The sequence below is a fragment of the Semicossyphus pulcher genome, unplaced genomic scaffold (genome assembly GCF_022749685.1).
Source record: "Semicossyphus pulcher isolate SPU_LCO1_2020_fin unplaced genomic scaffold, fSemPul1.0.p SCAF_21, whole genome shotgun sequence".
NCBI lineage: Eukaryota > Metazoa > Chordata > Actinopteri > Labriformes > Labridae > Semicossyphus > Semicossyphus pulcher.
The window spans coordinates 7,471,846-7,489,790 of NW_027211695.1; the positions used below are offsets into that span (position 1 = coordinate 7,471,846).

The following is a 17,945-nucleotide window of genomic DNA, read 5'->3' on the forward strand; positions in this document are numbered from 1 at the left end:
TGTGCTTCTTCAAAGCTCTCGAGCTTAAGCATGCAGCATTCCTCTTTAATAAGACCCTCACAATCTGCGTAGGCAAGTAGCGCTCTGGTTCATATACTGTATTCAGGTTTAATAACGTCATACATTATACTGCATCCCTGTATGGCTGCAGTACAGAGGTCATTTAATTAAATACAGCCTTTAAGCACCGCAATCATCCATATCACATCCTTGGCTCGGACGCATCCGTCATCCTCATTCTTTCACAGTTTATTAACTGTGATGTTTTCATCAAAACTGATTGCTCGAGTGATACTTGTCCTTGCTTTTCTGACTCAAATTGACAGGCAGAGTCCTCCGCCGTGCCCTTCCTTCCCTCTAAAGACACCACGGGGACCCATATGTTCGGACGCTCAAGCAAAGGTTAAGTCAATCATGTCGCCGCTCTAAATAGGCATCATAGAAAATGACTAAAAGGGTAATTGGGCCAGTTGATTGTTGTCCTTTTAATGGCGTGGTAAGTGGATGAACATTTACAGCTTGGAGAGGCATACCTCCGACTTCACTACCTGAAACCGAGTCTTATTTTAAGTCTGTAAAATCTGACTTGATTGCTTGGGATACATAAGGTTGATTCCCGCAATGGAGAATTCCAATTAAATTAACTGGACGGATCTTAAATGTCATGATCTGAAATAATAAAAAAGATGCTAAACAATTCTGCTGACTTAACTTTGATGATGGATTTGTGACTCAACAAAGAAACAAACCTATAAATATGCAGCGACGTTTATACCTCACCCATACGCCAGTGTTTGTGTACTGGAAATGTACACACTTCTGCACTTAACGAAATGAAAAACCCATTCCAATCTACTTTAAACAACTCCATAAGACTTCTATGACTAACCCTGTCAGCTTTGGACTCATAACACTCCTGTCATTCCACACTGTAGAGACGGTTTTACACAAGCATGATGTGACTATCAATGACAGGAACGTCAGAACTGCTAGATCACAACAGAATGGCACCAACAGCCGAAAGGTCATTCGTTATGTTGCATCATGAAAATTCAACAGGCTGGTATGAGTGTTAAATCAAAGTTCGGCCAGCATGCATGGCGGTAGACTTTCAAAGTAGTGCTGAAGATGGCACCAATGGCATTAAACTTAAAGTAAAGGGGAGCTCTGAAGTTAAGTCTTGAGGGGGGCGTTAGTGTGAGTACAAGAAACACTAAAAGAAAAGTTAATGTATTATTAAAGTCATTGGTAAATGGTAAATTGTAAAAAGTCTGTGCTTACATAGCTCCCTTCATGTCTTCCAACCACTCAAAGTGCTTGACACTGCTGCCAAATTGATCCATTAACACACACATGAGTACAATGATTACACAGGCTCAAGCCAACCCAAGGATTATCCTCTGGGAACCATGAATACCTTTGCCATATCCATGACGATCCAGCCAAAATGTAAGTAGATATTTTTTAAAAACCTTCAATAAACAACTCCAATACCGTCATGCATCAGCTGCAATTGTCAGATACTACCAGATGTATCAAAGCTCGCCTCACAGCTAGAGAGTTCAGACGAAGAGGGCCAAAGTGGGCCAAAGGCATGCTCAGTAGGTTCATTGGTAACTCTAAATTGCTGGTTTGGATGTGAGCGTGAAATGTTGTCGGCCTCTATGTGTCAGCCCTGTGATTGACTGGCGATCAGTCCAGGGTGTACCCCGCCTCTCGCCCAATGACAGATGAAATTGGCTCCAGCTCCTGCGACCCTGAACAGGATAAGCGGTATAGATAATGGACATCCCATAGTGTGTGGAGAGCAGCGATATGACCAAAACAGCACACCACATACTAACAGATCCCATACGCCACCAACCAGAGTCCATAAAAGACTCTCAAAACTGTCTATCTCGTTAAATCTCATTGTCAAACGTGGCTTTAGAGTAAACAAACATGGCGGAAGACGGGCAATTGGCTTGTTTCGTTACACGTGACAATCCACAGAGTCCTTGAAAGAGCTGTCCTTGGGGTTCCCCCATATGGTTTTTCCCACATTACATGATATCAGATTGTGCGATGGTGTGGCCAAGACGTTCTTCCAAGTAGATTGGGGGAAGTTAAATCACACTTAGCATGCGTCACACCGCTGGAAAATTTGGCAAGACAATCTTAAGAACCATCAAAGAATCGGGACTTTGCTTACTTTTGTCGGAAGGGAGGAATCAGGCCCAAATTTGGCTATATTATCTTGTAATGTGTACCCCGCATTACCCTGTGTTTTTCCTGACCAATCACCTCTAACTGCTCATGCTGTAATAAATAAGGACAAACTTATGGTAACATTAAAACGTCTCAAAGTCAATGCAACTATTTATTTTGATGTAGAGTTTTGTTATTAGTCCAACCCAATTATATTTATGGTTTGGTTGAGCTGGAGCTGTCTCATGCACCAACCCCCCGACCTAACACAACCGGGACCAGTTCATTACTGAAAGTGAAAACACACTATCTGTGACAAAAGCGACCCGGGTCAGCGCTGACACTAACTCTGTCTGCTGCCGGGCCATAAATCCCCATCAAGGACAACGAGAACACGGGAACTTTGTTAGATGGATATCAGGGCTAAGACACTGTCTGCACTCATGCCGGATAATGGCAAAAGGCGGATCGAAATTGCCACAGCGTTCCATCCCTGTTGGGGTAATTGTGTGCTTGTGAATGTGTGTTTTCGCGTGTCTGATAGAGGGGATAAAGGGTTGAGGTTGGGGGGTGTTGCTGTGCGCAGCTGAAACACAGAATTATTTATCATTGTGTGACACTCTGATTAGTCTGCACCCTGTGAGGCTTTGCTCAGCACTTTGGGCTAATGCTTCTGCGTTGGGAGACGAAATGTACATGTGTGTGCAAAGGATCAGGCTGTGCGTGTGTGTGTGTGAAAATGTGAAGATAAATTACTTCAGAGAGGCCAAATTCCTACAAAAAGCAGTTGAATTTCTAATAAGAGGACTGCAGCAAAGTTGAGGCTACAATTAGCCAGCTGCAGTGAAAATCTAATGCTAGCTTTGGGATAGTTAGCAGGAATACATGCGCATATAAGTCTAGCTAAATTGCTACTGTTAGTGAATATGGGGCTCATATTCACAACCTAATTTGCTCTGGTGATTGTGCATAGGTAAATACAAGTATCTTGTTAAATTTCTCCAATGTAAAAGCGTGCAAGTGGCAGGAAGAGGCTGCAGAAAAAGCTATTTTTCAGGTCTGAAGTGTTTACAATTTGCAGCAGAAGCTATCAGAGTGTTTTGTCCCTGCAGACGAGTCGTGACCCCATCCTCCCGCAATGTGTGGTTTGCTATGACTTCATCCTAACAAAGCTTTCAGTTTCTCTTAACTGCCAGCTGACGCCTCAGTAAATAGTGGGACAGCTTACAATACCTCCAGAGCACGCACTCAGGAAAGTTTCAATCTGCAGGGCTGCTGAGAAACTCCCCCAGCTTTTACCGAACATTCCTGTTTTTTAAAAGAAAGACCTTTGTCCCCCAGATGGCTCAGCTGGGCTGCTCAGGTGGCCGACAGTACGTAGAGGGATGTGATCGTACTGGGCAGCTCCCAGCTGCGACCATGTCTGACTGTATGAATGTTAAGCGGAGCGTGCATGATGAGTGAAACACCTCCCCAGAGGTTTTGAAAAAGACAAAAAAAGGTGAAAAACAAACATTTTCAGTTATGGCAGAAGGTGACAGCTGCTTAGAGGGATTTGTGTCACCAAAATGTCAACAGAGGGGATTCTTCGTCTTCTGTTGGGTTTATATAAAAAGGAAGCGGAGCAGAAGCTTTATGGTTAGGAATGTCACTTCACAGCAAGTTTTAAAACGACTGGCCACGTTAAAGAAAAAATCTGAGGTTACAAGAATAAGACGCAATATTACAAGAATTAAGTCGTAATGTTACGAGAATAAAGTCGTAATATTATGGAAATAAAGTCATAAATTTACAAGAATAAAGTCAGAATTTTAGGCTATGGTTAGTTTATATCTTATTTTGAAGAAGAATATCAGAAATGCAACCAGCCGCCTGCACTAATATGAGTAACTTAAATTACAACTTTATTCTCACAAAATTACGTCTTTATTCTTGTAATGTAACGTCTTTATTCTCGGAATATTACGACTTTCTTTTCTTACGACTTATTTGAGTAAAATTGCGACTTTATTATCGTAATTTCATGACTTTATTCTCATAATATAACACATTTTTTTCGCGTAATATAATGACTATTCTCGTAATATTACGACTTTATTCTCGTATTATAACAACTTCATTCTCAGAATATTACGAGTATTCTCTTACGACTTTTTATTAAATTCACGACTTTATTATTGTAATGTAACAACTTTATTTTCGGAACATTACGACTTTCTTCTTTTGCGACTTTTTTTCTCGTAAAATTATGACTATTCTCGTAGTAAAACAACTTTATTCTCAGAATATTATGACTTTCTTTTCTTATGACTTTTTTTCTTGTAGAATTACGACTATTCTCATATTACAATGGCTTTATTCTCATAATGTTACGTCTTCTCTTACAACTTTTTTTCTTTTCCAACTTCCAACTTTTTTCGCGTAATCTCAGATTTGTTTTTCTTTTATGTGTCCCTAATACTCCGTTGTTATGAGTAAATGCACAGGGAATTAATTGTTGAGGACTTATCCAGCAGAAATGACAATCTTTTGTGCATAGGAGCTTTTGAAAAAGCATTATTTGCTGATTTTCTTTTCTCCTTTATTCAAGTGAAATAAATCATTTGGAGTTTTGAAGTGTTGGTTGGGCAAAATAAGTGAATTAAAGATGTCTCCTTGGGTTCTGAAAGAGAATTTCCGGTATTTTCTGACTTTTCATGGGCTTACAGATAATTGATTTATCAGAAAATTAATTAACACATAACCTTGATAAGGAAAATGCAACTCTTGTGGGGTTAATTGCTCTATTTTGCTGTTCCGCGCCCCCCTTGTTCTCCTGAACACGACTTCAAACACATGCACGGCATCAATACCTGTATTGTCGGGAACCTCAGGCTCAGATAGCACAGTCTCTTTGTAATCACACTCTGGGATACCTGTGTGGAATACAGATCACATCTACAGGCAGTAGAGTGCTCCACACACCGGTTTGACATCTCCATCACCTCTCCGTGGAAAACAATCAATATAATGTCATCTGCAATTGTTAATAAAGAGCGAAGGGGAACGCAAGCTCTGACTCGCCGCTGGTCAGTGAAGCGTCTAAACTCTAACGCTGAAAATGAACTCCACAAATTAGAACTCTGCTCCCGTGTGCCTCTGAAACAACAGCCAAGCCACAGACGCAGACACCTCAGGGCTCCGTCTAAACACTCCTCTCGGGTCAGGTCAGCTTTTTCCAGCTCGTCACTATTACACACCATCGCTTCATATGTTCTCTTTGAATACACAAACAGCATTCGAGACTTGTGATACATTACCCTCATTAGAAGGTTTTCTAAACAGAACTCTTGAGGACAAGTTCAAGTTAGCTTACGATGCGACTCTACTTTATTTAATGAGACAACTGCAGTCGGTCCAAGCTAAACAGTTTATTTAGGCCTGACAAACTGTGTGCGAAGTGAGCCTTACTATACCAGAAGCTGATATTTGAGTGAGGTTAACGAGCCTGTACACAAATTTAGAAACTACGTACACAAAAACAGAGGAACCAACCTTTCAAACTAAGAACAAAAACAACTCAGATGCCACGACAGTCTCATTTCTCAGCTCCAGAATTCAATCATAACTTGCCTGTAAAGCAATCTTTCTCTTCCTTGCATGACAAACTCATTTCTGCCACATTTTCTGCTTCCATAATGCAAAAGAAAAGACAGTCAATCTTTTTTTCTGAGTCACTGAGTCTTTCCTGCTATAGTTGGTGACCTCCATTAACTTCAAGTTTTCCGACTGTCGTCTCCCAAACTTCAAAGTTTCAAAGGAGTTCCACAAACCAAAGTGTGACCCTGATGTGTCAACACGAGCCGGAAAAGAGAGGAAAGAGGCAATTTTCACAACACATTACATTTCAATTCTTCCTGATTTACTTCCTCCTCCTCCTCAGTGCCTTACCCTCTGAGAAGCTGATGAGCCCCAGTAGGTGCAGCAGCTTGATGGAGGCGAACACCAGCACCACGATGCCAACCGTCTGCAGCCCCTCCGTCTCCCAAATTGCGCTCAGCATCGCTCCGCCCTCGGCCCAATCGGATCCACCGCCACCACCATACCCCGACCCAAACCCGGAGCCCGAGCCGGCCTCCTCGCCCTCGGGGCCGCCGCCAGGACCAGCGCTGCCACCCGGCCCTGCACTCCAGTTCCCCCGCACCCACTCCAGTGCTACACCGGCCCACGCGCACGGGCCGGGCGCCTTCTGGCTCCCGCCTACTGCCCGCTCGCTCCCTAAATCCAGTCTGGGTGAGGTCAAAATGGGAGGAGGTTAAGAGCTGGAAATATTTGTAAGGTGCCGAAATTCATCAAGGATCTCTCTGATCTGGTGTCAAGAAGAATTCCAAAAAAGTTGACTTAAAGACCCCCGAACATGCTGATCTCAGTGCGTCCTCCTTTTTTTCTTTCCTCTCCTTGCAAATGAGAAGACAGCGGGAGAAAACTCTGCTCTTCTGACAGTTTCTGGCTCCCTCTCGCTCTTTCAGGCGCACTGACTGCCTCACTGCAAAGCAAAGGGAGGGAAGATGAGAGGGAGTGGATATGAGTGAGGAGGGAGGGGAGAGGGGAGAGGAGGAAGAGGCTTGGGAGGAGGTGTGGTGCTGGAGCGGGAGACGCACAACCTCTTTAGCTATACATCCTTAACTATAACTTAAGAGACGGATGCTAAAATGCAAATACAGCCCTGACTGACAGACAAGTGCATTTAAATGGGATGCAAATTTTGACTTACTGTATGTGTATGTGTTTTGACTTACTTCCACTGTATAGTCATATTATTGTATCATGTGAAAGTCACTATTTCAAGGCTATGAGAAGGGGGGGAAATAAATCCACTAAGAAAAGGACGGACAGGAAAAACAAAGCAGTTCTTATAATCTGCTTTAATGAAGCTGACAAAATAAATCTCGCACGCTTCAAAGTAGTGCTGAAAAGAAGCTTTGGGGACGCTTACTTGCATGGTAATTTTGCACATTTAAAGAGTTAATACTTTGACAGAAAAGCAGAAATGCTTCCACATTTCAGGGACGGAAAAATAATTAGAATATGGGGCTGCAAAGGCGACGAAAGTGACGGCGAAATCTTCCCGTCTCCAAAAGCAAGAGTAAAGAAGAGTTCGGTGGGGAATGAGGGAGTGGGAGGGAGTCAATATCTTTACGCACACAAATGTAAGAGTATAGAAAGTGGAGGAGAAATTGGTATTGATCCACGCAACTTCATTAATGTAACCACTTTGAAAGGTGTTTGTTCCAAAGTGGGAGTGTGTGCGAGAGCGTGAGGCTGATTCATGCAGTAGCAGACGAGTGAAGACACCACCATCTACTGTCCCTGTGTAGTCATAGACATTATATCCACCTCAGGATTAATCTTTATTTTTTTACACATCCAAAAAGGGTCTAATAAATATTTAATTTTCTGCACACTACATTAAATGCTAAGCACACGCTCAAAACGTGTAAAAAACAGAATGAGAAATATCCTCCTCTGTGTTTTTCCTGCTTTTATTCCATTTCAAGTGAAGTCAGCCGCGTATTATTGATGCAAATACACAACGCCACCTTAATTACAATCCTAACGGCAGTGTGTTACGCAATTTATGTATGATAAATGTTCAACAAGAAGCTGCTCATTCCACTGATGGAAAAACTCACCGTTCATTTGCATTCAGACCGTCAAGAACGCAGAGAGGAAAATGAGGTTATTTCTACTGTTAAGAAAATCCTTGGGAATAATTTTGCTGTTTTAAAAATGAAAATAGTATACGGACAACAAATTCTATTTAATGGAGATGGTCGGCGGGTATGTAAGGGGTCGCTATTATGCGAGTCACATCCGCAGGAAGTGAAAAATGAAAACTGACAATAGGCAGCATGGATGGGAAGTATAAAGGATGGGCTGAAGGGTAATATTGAGTATCTACAATAACCAAGGAGAGGTTGATTGTGTGTGTTCTTCTTAAAATAGATTCAGAGAAAACAAAGTAATTTTTCAACATCAATGCAGTGACGTAACCTGTTCCACTAAAGAGGGAGAGGAGAGACGCTAATATGGCCGCACATTGGCCAAGGAAAATATAATTTCCACATTATATCACACAAATTGTTGTCCAAACTGCAGGTGAAGGGATAGCAAAGAAATTTACATTAAAGATTTAAGCTGCTGTAATCAATACTTCTGTACAAACCAATTTTGCAGTTCCCCTAAGATCAACGGGCATTTTACGTTCGTTTAGCTAATTGTTTTGGGATTTTCTAGCTCGCAACTTTGCTGGGTTGATTCAGTCCCATCGATCTCATCACCCTGGGGGAATTTTCCAGGCGCTGCTGGCAGCTGCTTCCAGCAAAAGTTGTGTAAAACCCACTGAGAACAACCTGTCCAGCAGCAAACGACAAACAGATAAAGCTAGCAACTAGCTGGCGAACATACTAGCTAGCTAATTGCGGCTGAAAAGCCACATATTTTTCTTGATGGTTGAGACCAAAGTCGGGCCAAAATGAAAGTGAATATTCTGCTTCATCACTAAGCAACTGTTCACAATATCAACTTTTAAGATGATAAAATATCAGCATTATGTTTTCTGCTGCCTCCTAGCGGTCAAAATAAGAGTAGCTATTGCAAGCCAACTGCTTGCGATAGACGCAACGAAAAAAAGGTAATCCATTTTGGATTTGGTGAGGACCCCTTTAAATCTACACTCTGTTTAGTATATCTAAAATTGAGCAGACACATGCTAAATAAAATCAATTTCAACTGTATTGTAGCACAACATTATAGCGGATCAAAGTCAACACCAAGCTCCCATGAGGGACAACTGCTGCTCTGGTTCAAAGCATCACCCAGCTGCCATGTTCACTGTTGTGTATTGAGATTAAGCTGACCCAACTGGTGGACGCTTCAGTGACTTCTGGGCTGTCTGCGACATCCAGCTCACAGCAGCCCTGCCAACATGTAGGCACCACATCAATGAAGCCACAGTCACATCACATAGAATTCAAGCCACATGCATAGTGGCCAGTGCAGGCCACAGTTTCCCAAAGCCTGAGGCAAAGCTTGGATCTCTGAACAATCCCTGGTAGACCGATGGTTAATAAAACATGTTGGAATGATTGACCAATCATAACCTCTCTCCCGCAGAGAGATGCTATATCCAAGCGATAAATCTTTAAAGCAGGGAGGGTGGAGGTCAGAGGGTGACACATATGAGAATAAAGAGAGAGGATGGGGGTTTTGTGCCGGAAGAGAATCCGCCCAACTGCTCCAAGAGCCATGATTATATCCGCGCTGCTGACAGGTATATTGGCAAGTAAATATTGCACTCCACATCTTCTTCCATTAATGTCACACTAATTCTGAACAATCACCACTCTCACACTGTTAGAGCATGGCAGGTCTGACAGATAGAGGCGCTCGAAAAAATGAGAATTTAAAGACCTGACAAGAGTATTTTGTTCGCTTGCAGTTAAAGATTACAAAATGATTTTGTTTTTACATGGTCAAAACAAAGGTTTGAAGAGAAAAGGACCCTTAAATGGGGTTGTATGGAAAACTATTTAGACCACTGATAAACACTACAATGTTATTCAAAGTAATATAAACCAAATCAAAATAGAACAATTTACACGTGATATATTCTGATATGTTACTTTAATTTGACCTATAACAGTTTTTTCGAACACTGGACTCTGATTGGTCGATTACAGGAATCTACAGTCTGTTATTTCTGAATAGCAGATTGCACTTCCAATCATATCAATCTGTAGAAATAAGTAATAAAAGGGTCAATATTCTTTGTCGAATTAGATCGAATTACACCAAGCAGGTCATTATTGCGGAATAAACCCTGACAGGTGTTTATTTCTGGATAATGTACACCAAGCAGGTCATTATTACGGAATAAACCCTGACAGGCGTTTATTTCTAGGTAATGCACACTAAGCAGGTCATCATAGCAGAATGAAACCAGACAGGTGGTTTATTTCTGGATAATGTACACCAAGCAGGACATTATTGCAGAATAAACCCTGACAGGTGTTTATTTCTAGGTAATGCACACTAAGCAGGTCATCATAGCAGAATGAAACCAGACAGGTGGTTTATTTCTGGATAATGTACACCAAGCAGGACATTATTGCAGAATAAACCCTGAGGTGGTTGATTTCTGCAATAATGACCTGCTTGGTGTCCATTATTCTTTACATAAAACATAAGAAAAACATAAACAGCTGTTATTTCTCTTCAGCAAACTTGCCTGTTTTGTAGCTAATGCTTATGCAACTAACTGTACAGTAAGTAAGGAGAAAATGATGCTCAAAGTTTTTGGGACTGTTGATGGTCAGATAAAAAAATGTCCAATCCATGAATCCCAACATGCCATCATATCTTAGGCGAAGGCTTTTACAAAGAGGCCATCCATCCTCCCTGACCTGTGACAGGTGTTATCTCTAACTGATACAAGTCTGAAATGTCAAACTGATACACAGTCTACTGTGTCACCGTCTCTGTAGTCCAAATCCCCTCCGTGTGTAATGAACAGATAAGTGACAAAACTGCTGCCACTGTTCCTCTGCCTCTGAAGACTGATATCCATTGATCTTGCGGTAGATTAGATATTTTTCTCACTCATGTATGTCACCTGTCTCGACACTTTCCATCCTCAGTACTCGCATGGGGAGGATCTTATCACTTCTTGTCTGGGCAGAGTGGACAACACAAGGGGGTCAATGAATCAGTCTCACAAGTAGAAATAAAAGACAGCACAAAACATGTGCAAACAAGCCTTAAATGTGTAGTTAATGGCTTATACTGTTTAATAATTCCCTTCCAAATTGCTCAGACTCTCAGGTAAACAGCGTAAAGCAGTAAATTGTGATAAACTAAATTGAACTCTGCAGGTGTTGAAGAAATTTAAACGAATACCGTCAGAACAAAACAACCTCTGGATTCTCATTACTTTTTTTCCCAAAACGACAAATGTCACTTAGAAAACCCCCCCGAAACCAACATTTCCATTATGTACTGGACAAGTGTTATCTTTCAGTAGGCACAAAGCAAGCCACTTGAAAGTACGGGTCCAGCAAGAAGGAGCTGGCTTCCATGTAATCAATCAAAGCGGCGCCGATGGGTAGACCAGCACAGAGGCGAGGATGAGACCGTCCCGCTGTTTACACACCAGCTTAGGGTACAAGTGGGTGATATAATTAGGCGACACCTGCAGCGATCTGCTCAGGCATGCAAAGCGGCATTAGTGTTGGGGTTGTGTTTTCCGAGGCACATTAAAATGAGGCTGTCATATTTACTGAAGCGGCACCTGTGAAAGGGGAAGGCAATTATAAGCTGTGAACCGGGGCAACCCTCGGCGAAGCGGCGTGTGCAATCAACCGTGCGGTGCCATGGGGTGAGGCTGATATTGAGGGCTTACTTTGTGGACTCGCTCTGCCAGGTGGATGTGCGCGAACATAATCAACCCCTCAACCTCTGTAGACACAAATGATCCAAGGAATGAGAATATATCGACAAGCATGACTCGACTGTTTCGGCTTCATATGAGAGCCCTCATCAAGGCCAGGATTATTTAATCATGTGTACAGATCCTGTGTTGAAGTCTTGTCATTTAAGGTTGGATGGGTAACAAACGCATGAGCTTGCCTTCTCTGTGGTGATCAATCTCCCACTTGTATCACTTTATACAGTCGACTTATAAAGTTGCGAAAGACGATCTAAAGATGATAAACCTTGGGCTTTAGGAAGTTGTGAGAGGCATATTTCAGTGCCTTCTAACATTTTCCAGACCAGGAAGTGGGTTTGTGTACCACTTAAATAACTTCTCTTTAGTTGCATCTAAATAAGACCTGCACAAGCCGCAACTTTCTGCTAGATTTGAATTCAATTTTGATCCCAAAGATATGCGAAATAGCATGTCCTTGTTGCTCATGGGTTTGATTCCCACTCAGATCCCTTGCTGCATGCCATTCCCTCTCTCTCTTCCCCACATTTCGTGGCTCTCTTCAACTTTCAAGGGAAAAATATGCTCAATGAGCAGACAGGAGACAGAACTGTAACTGTGCCAAATCTGACTGGAATAAAGAGTGACTAAAATTGTCTACACACTGCAACTATACCAGGCGTACTGTAAGAAGCAACAACACTGCTGTTAAAAATAACAAAAAGATGGCCGACTACAGCCTGAGGTTGGAGCTAGATGCGCACTGGCATTGGTGAAATCAATGCAAAAGCTCCTCTTATATCCATTAGAAATAACACTCCCATTCACTAAGTTATACTTCTAGTCTCCCTTACAGGCCGTGAGCAGACTCGGCCATGCAAAGTCCATTTGGATTGTCTTTAAACTACTGGTCCCATTAAAATTAAGGGTCAAATTTGTATAGAATGGAGACAGGGTTGGGGACCTCCGGAGTAGATCGCGCTCACTCTAGTCCGCAGCATGCACCGCGTTCCCAGAATCGTCTCTCCGCTCTGCTCCACTAAAAATATGCGCCGGGTCTATTTTTGACGGAGGCCGCTTGGAGCCACGTCGAGCTGAACAGAGCAGATCGTTCCAAACAGGAAGTCAGCATAAAGCATCCGGGCATTTCAAAATAAAACACCATGTTCAGACTCACGTTTTAATTAAGTAGTGTACTCAGCCATGGTAGAAGCACAAAAATCACGGAATGATATCCAAATGAGCAGACAAGCAACCTCGGAGGTGCAAACTGAACTGTTGTTTTTGTGTTGCTCTGTTTTATCATTGATGTTATCGCGTGATTTCGCAATTCCTGCGTTATTATGCAGTTGTCCCGCAATGTGGTCTCACGAATCCAGCTGCTTGGGCAAGTGCTCCGATCTAGAAACTCCTCCTGTGGGGTAGGGCGCACGCCGTCTGACGGGCCAGAACTGCGGTGCACACGGAACGCAGTGGACACGGATCCTGTGGGATCTGGGCGTTTGGGGGAAATGGTTGGTAATGGTCAGGTAAGAAAGGATCTTGAAACATCCAAAAGAAGTACGATTAAGTAAGTTTTCTTGTTGCTAAATTTCACGTAAACTTAAATGCCGTTCATCTTCACAAGACACGTCAGCCTCCTCTCTACAGCAGGACCATTCGATTTTTATCAAAGCCTTACAGACGATTAGTTCAGGTGTAAAAGGGAAAAGTCAATGGCATTGTCTGCAGATGGACAGTGCCACAAAGCTCAGCACAGTGTGCTAGAGCTGATAACATTGACCTGTTTTTCTCCGTGTCTTCGCCATATTAGCTCCTACATGGCTATCTGATTGGCTCACTGTAGACGACATGTAGAGGAAAGAACAGGACATGGGTCACCTTGTCATCGGATTTAAGGCGCGTCATCCATCGGCAGCAAAGTGCCAGTCAAACTGAGCTTCAAGTGCAAAGGTCAATGGAGAGTATGCATTAGCAGGAACAGTAAAAGATGGGGAGACACAGGGGGACATAAAAAAGGCAGACAAGGTAGAGGGCAGCTGGAGCCACTGTCTGCGGGATGAGATATGACGAGCATTCTTCTTCAGCAAGAAACAGACCCTGAGAGGAAATCAATATGTTTTTTACTTAAAGAAATCATGAATCTGGGAATAAAGCTGGTTATAAATGTGGGTATAAGCAGCACGTGGGAGCGAGAGAGCTTCTGCTTCGTCAACATGAGAACGTTGAAGAGCAGTGAGTGGTATTTTATATACTTGCATACATATTTTGCATCCTTGAAAAAACTGTTTTTGGTATAGCCAAAAAGCATGCTAGCTTGCGTGCTGCAAATGCTAGCGTATGTGGTTGGACGTCTGGTATTTTTGGCATAATCCCTTTGACATACACGTATTGGGATTGTAGACTCTGGGAGCGGTGCCCAACTTTTCAGGGCTTCCGGTGCAGCCAACGGTTAGTGATAAAGGACTTTTCTGTGCACTGCATTGTTTACAGTCAAAACTAGCTTACTATAAGAAGGGAGAAGGGAGTTGTAGTTTAAATACAAAGTCGAAGAACTGATGTAAGCAGCATTTGCACTCATTAAAAAGCTAAACTGTCATCAGACATTACATTTAAAAGTGTATAAAAGTGTACCGCCACCTCGTTTGAATTGCCACGAAATGAATCTCAAGATACGTTGGGCCGCAAAGGATGCACCCGAAGCATCCTTCGCGGCCTTGGAAAAGGACGCCGCGTTTGTCAGCTACATCTAAAGGAGCCTTTCGAATTGGGACAGCCTTCTACACGCTTCAATCGGCCTTCAAATACGGCCTTTGAAGGCTGCAGCCCCTGAATCGGGACACAGCTTGTATCTAATATACTAAATAGAGGGGGAGTATGGGCATTGGAACACAACTCACATTTGTTTGTGGATACCTCATCTAGCTCTAGAGGTCCGGCAATCAGCGCACCTGCATCTCGTTAGCTCATTAACTCAGCAGTATATTGACCCTGGCTCTCCCTCCACTCTTCTCCAGATTGATCCAACAACCACTGCGGTAGCTTGACAATCACGCCAACTAACTTTCCATTGCCTTACCTTGTTCTTCTCCCTCTCTAACCTGTTTGTCTATACATGCCTCAGAAACTCCTTCTCGTTTACATGCTTATTTCCATTGCCAGTTGCCACCAAGCTGCTCGAAACGCCACATTTTCTCTCGCCTATTTGTGGAAAGGTGCAGCCATTTTTCTCACTCCCGATTCACAATTACAAGAGAATAAAAACAATTTACTTCCACGCTTGGAGCCAGGATAAACTCATAAAGAACGTAATAAAAAAATGCACACTAAGCGGACCTGTCTGCTTAGTATTCTAAGCACGAGCAAAACCTGAGGCAGCCTTTGGTAGGTGTTAATAATCTCCCACTAATAAATATTCAGGTATTCAATACTGCTTCATTCGTTGTTAATTGTGTGGAGACATCCCGTACGGTAGTAAATGAGAGAAATTCATTTATTGGACTTTTTCAATGAGTCGACCTATGGAGCAAGGAAGATGTTACAGCAGCAGAGCAGCCGGTAGAATGAAGAGAAAGTTATCCCCTTCTTTAACATTATTCATAATGAAAATACAGAATGTAAAGTCTAATAGCATTCTCTGTAATTTAATAACAGTTGGGGGTGCAATAAATAGCACTATAATTGTGCGTGGCAAACAACCAGGAAGCTGTGTTGGAAGGTGCGAAAACAATGGATGCACAATGCAGAGTCGACTTGCAGGAAAACACACCATTAGATTAGGGCTGCACCATAAATCATTTCAATGCTGTTGCGATGTGCGCATGTTCACTAGTCAAAACGCAGGACGTGCGATTGTGAAGCTAATTAACTGAAACAAGTCGGGCTGCTACTTTATTGGTGCTTGCTGCAAAAGAAGTGCTCGCCATTTTCTCGTTTTCCATCACTAATCAGGAAAAGTCTGTCTGACATATCATTAGTGCAGCTCTTTATGAGACCACTGTGTATGCACAGTCTGTGTGCATGTAAACAAGCATGCGACGCTGCTGCCGTCACAGATCAAGTCGGTGGGCTTTTAGTTACGTGTGGTCGGCTTCGGAGTGCGTGCCGTTAACAGCGGCACCTTGTGAACAATGCGGACCAACTGCACGCTACCAATTCACGTACACTCGCAGCCTCTTACTGGTGGGAATTGAGAAGTCTTTTCAATGAAACCAACACCCCACAAGGTTTACCTACCATATAGTATATCACTGTTTTCTTAAAATGCATGATTACGACATAGTGAGGGAGAAAAGCTATTTTCTGTCCACGTGAGTTCGCATTCAGTGGGTACGCACCGTAACACTGTGGCTACACCTGCAGCTCACGCACGGCATGTGTGCCGACAGGAAGTGGAACACAGAATTAACGCTGACATAGCATACATTTGTACATTTACTGCAGCCCACAAATCTATTTGTATTTCTTTCATTTAAAAAAAATGTCGCTCCATGTGTGCTCCCTCTACTTTTTCACTGGGATGTCAGAGTCACTGGACCAAATGTGATGAAAGTATGGGGTTTCCTTCTTGGTTATTGTAAAAATGTTCCTGGTCCTGTGACTCTTGTTGAAAAATTGGACGTTTGCAGAGCTTTCCCAAGCCAGCAGAAACAAGGAGAGAGGAGAGAGAACACTAACTCTACTTATGTTCAATATGTAAACAGGTTAAGGCCACAAGTGTTAGTTTGTGCATTAGATTTTGCATTCTGTGGCATTAAAAGTATCTCAAACTAAACAATACGGCTTTACTACACACGACGTATCCATCTCAACTGTAATCAAGCCTGCCCTTTTACATGTCCGCCTGCAGAGAGAGCCTGAAACTAATTACAGGAGCGCACATGCAGATCCTGAACAACAGTCACTGCCGGCTCCCTCATCACTGCTGTGATTGATGACGGTGTAACGCAGCTCACGCCTGTGGAAACACCACTAACGGTGTTTAATTCAGTGGAAAGCTACGAGGCGCAACATTATGCGTGTAAGACCTGTCTGAGTCCGCGGGCTGTTATCAAACATAATAATAAATTGTGGAGTAATCCTCCCTCGCTGAATAATATACATGTAATTTGTTTGGAATGGGAAAAAGAAGGCAATAAAGAACGCATTAGCAATGCTGACATGAATAGGGATTATGCTAACATTAAAGAAAATGAATGGGTTTCATTTCAAACTCATTCATATGAATGCACAAAGATTCATGTGTCAAGTTAATTCAACCTGATTCAAACTGTATTTAAGCAACTGAAATGTACATTATAATCACAATTAAGTCGTAAAACACATTTAAAAGCATGATATAGAAATAGGAAGTGAGGTGCCTTTTTTAACTGTGCTGCCAAGACACCTGACCTTTGACCCTCAGCTGCTTTCAAGATGCCTTATTACATGATGTTAAGCCTCACACTCCTGCAGGCATCCTTCAACAAATTAACGTCACTACATGTTGTGCTTTGCACCTTGCTTTTAACACATTATCTCATTGTGAATTGGCAACCTTTTACTTTTTTTTGCACGGTTAGTTTTTAAGCAACCATCCAAGGTGCTGAGGTGGAACTCGTCTCCAGCTACAGATACCTTACTTGAACACGTAGTAACAGAAAGGACAAAGCCGTCTGTAGGCCTCTTTCATGCACCTTCCATCAGACTGTAAAGGCCAGTGCTAATGTTGTTTGGTGTGATGTGCTGGGGAGAGAGTCAGACAAAAACAGAATACATAAACTGATCAGGAAGGCCAGCTCCATCATCGGGACAGTGTTGGAAGTCTGGGAGCTGGCGGTCTATAAATCAGAAACTTCTGACAGGGAAGAATACCTGCATCTGCGAGACAGACACAGTAAACCGATTGTCTCAGCACCCTCCAAGGCCACAGAGCTGAGAGGTTCACAAAGAGGGCAGACAACCCGCGCCAACATCTGTAACAAACTTTGGGTTCACTAAGGACAACTCATTCACCGTGAATTTTCATTCAACTAGGGGCAATTTACACATGCACACGCATCTCTGTGACGTAAGGGAGACAGTTGGTGTGTGCTAACACCCAATGTAACACCCTCTGCTCAGAGGATACATATCAGAGCTCCAGCACTAGTCTGGTCTCTTCGCTCTTCCTCTTCTCTTTTCTTTGTTTCTTCTTAAATTTATAATCTCAAAGATCTCAGTTTCGTTCTCTTTGGCGGCACCTGTGGCGATAAACGATAATTGCTGGAGCACACTCCTCAGATTGGCTCCAGTTGTGCTGTGTTAGATGTGGTGT

General features: G+C 42.7%; 1 protein-coding gene across 3 annotated transcripts in view; it reads right to left on the bottom strand.

Annotated features, from left to right (window-relative positions):
- kcnip4a (potassium voltage-gated channel interacting protein 4a) overlaps positions 1-17,945 on the bottom strand; it is a 158,549-nt gene that overhangs the window by 24,096 nt on the left and 116,508 nt on the right. Inside the window, exon 1 of one of the 3 annotated variants that reach the window (XM_069672101.1) lies at positions 6,118-6,229. The exons of the other annotated variants lie outside the window; for them this stretch is intronic. Coding sequence (XP_069528202.1) covers positions 6,118-6,229 — 112 coding nt within the window. Of the gene's footprint in view, positions 1-6,117; positions 6,230-17,945 lie in introns of those variants that run through there. 3 annotated transcript variants of the gene reach the window in all.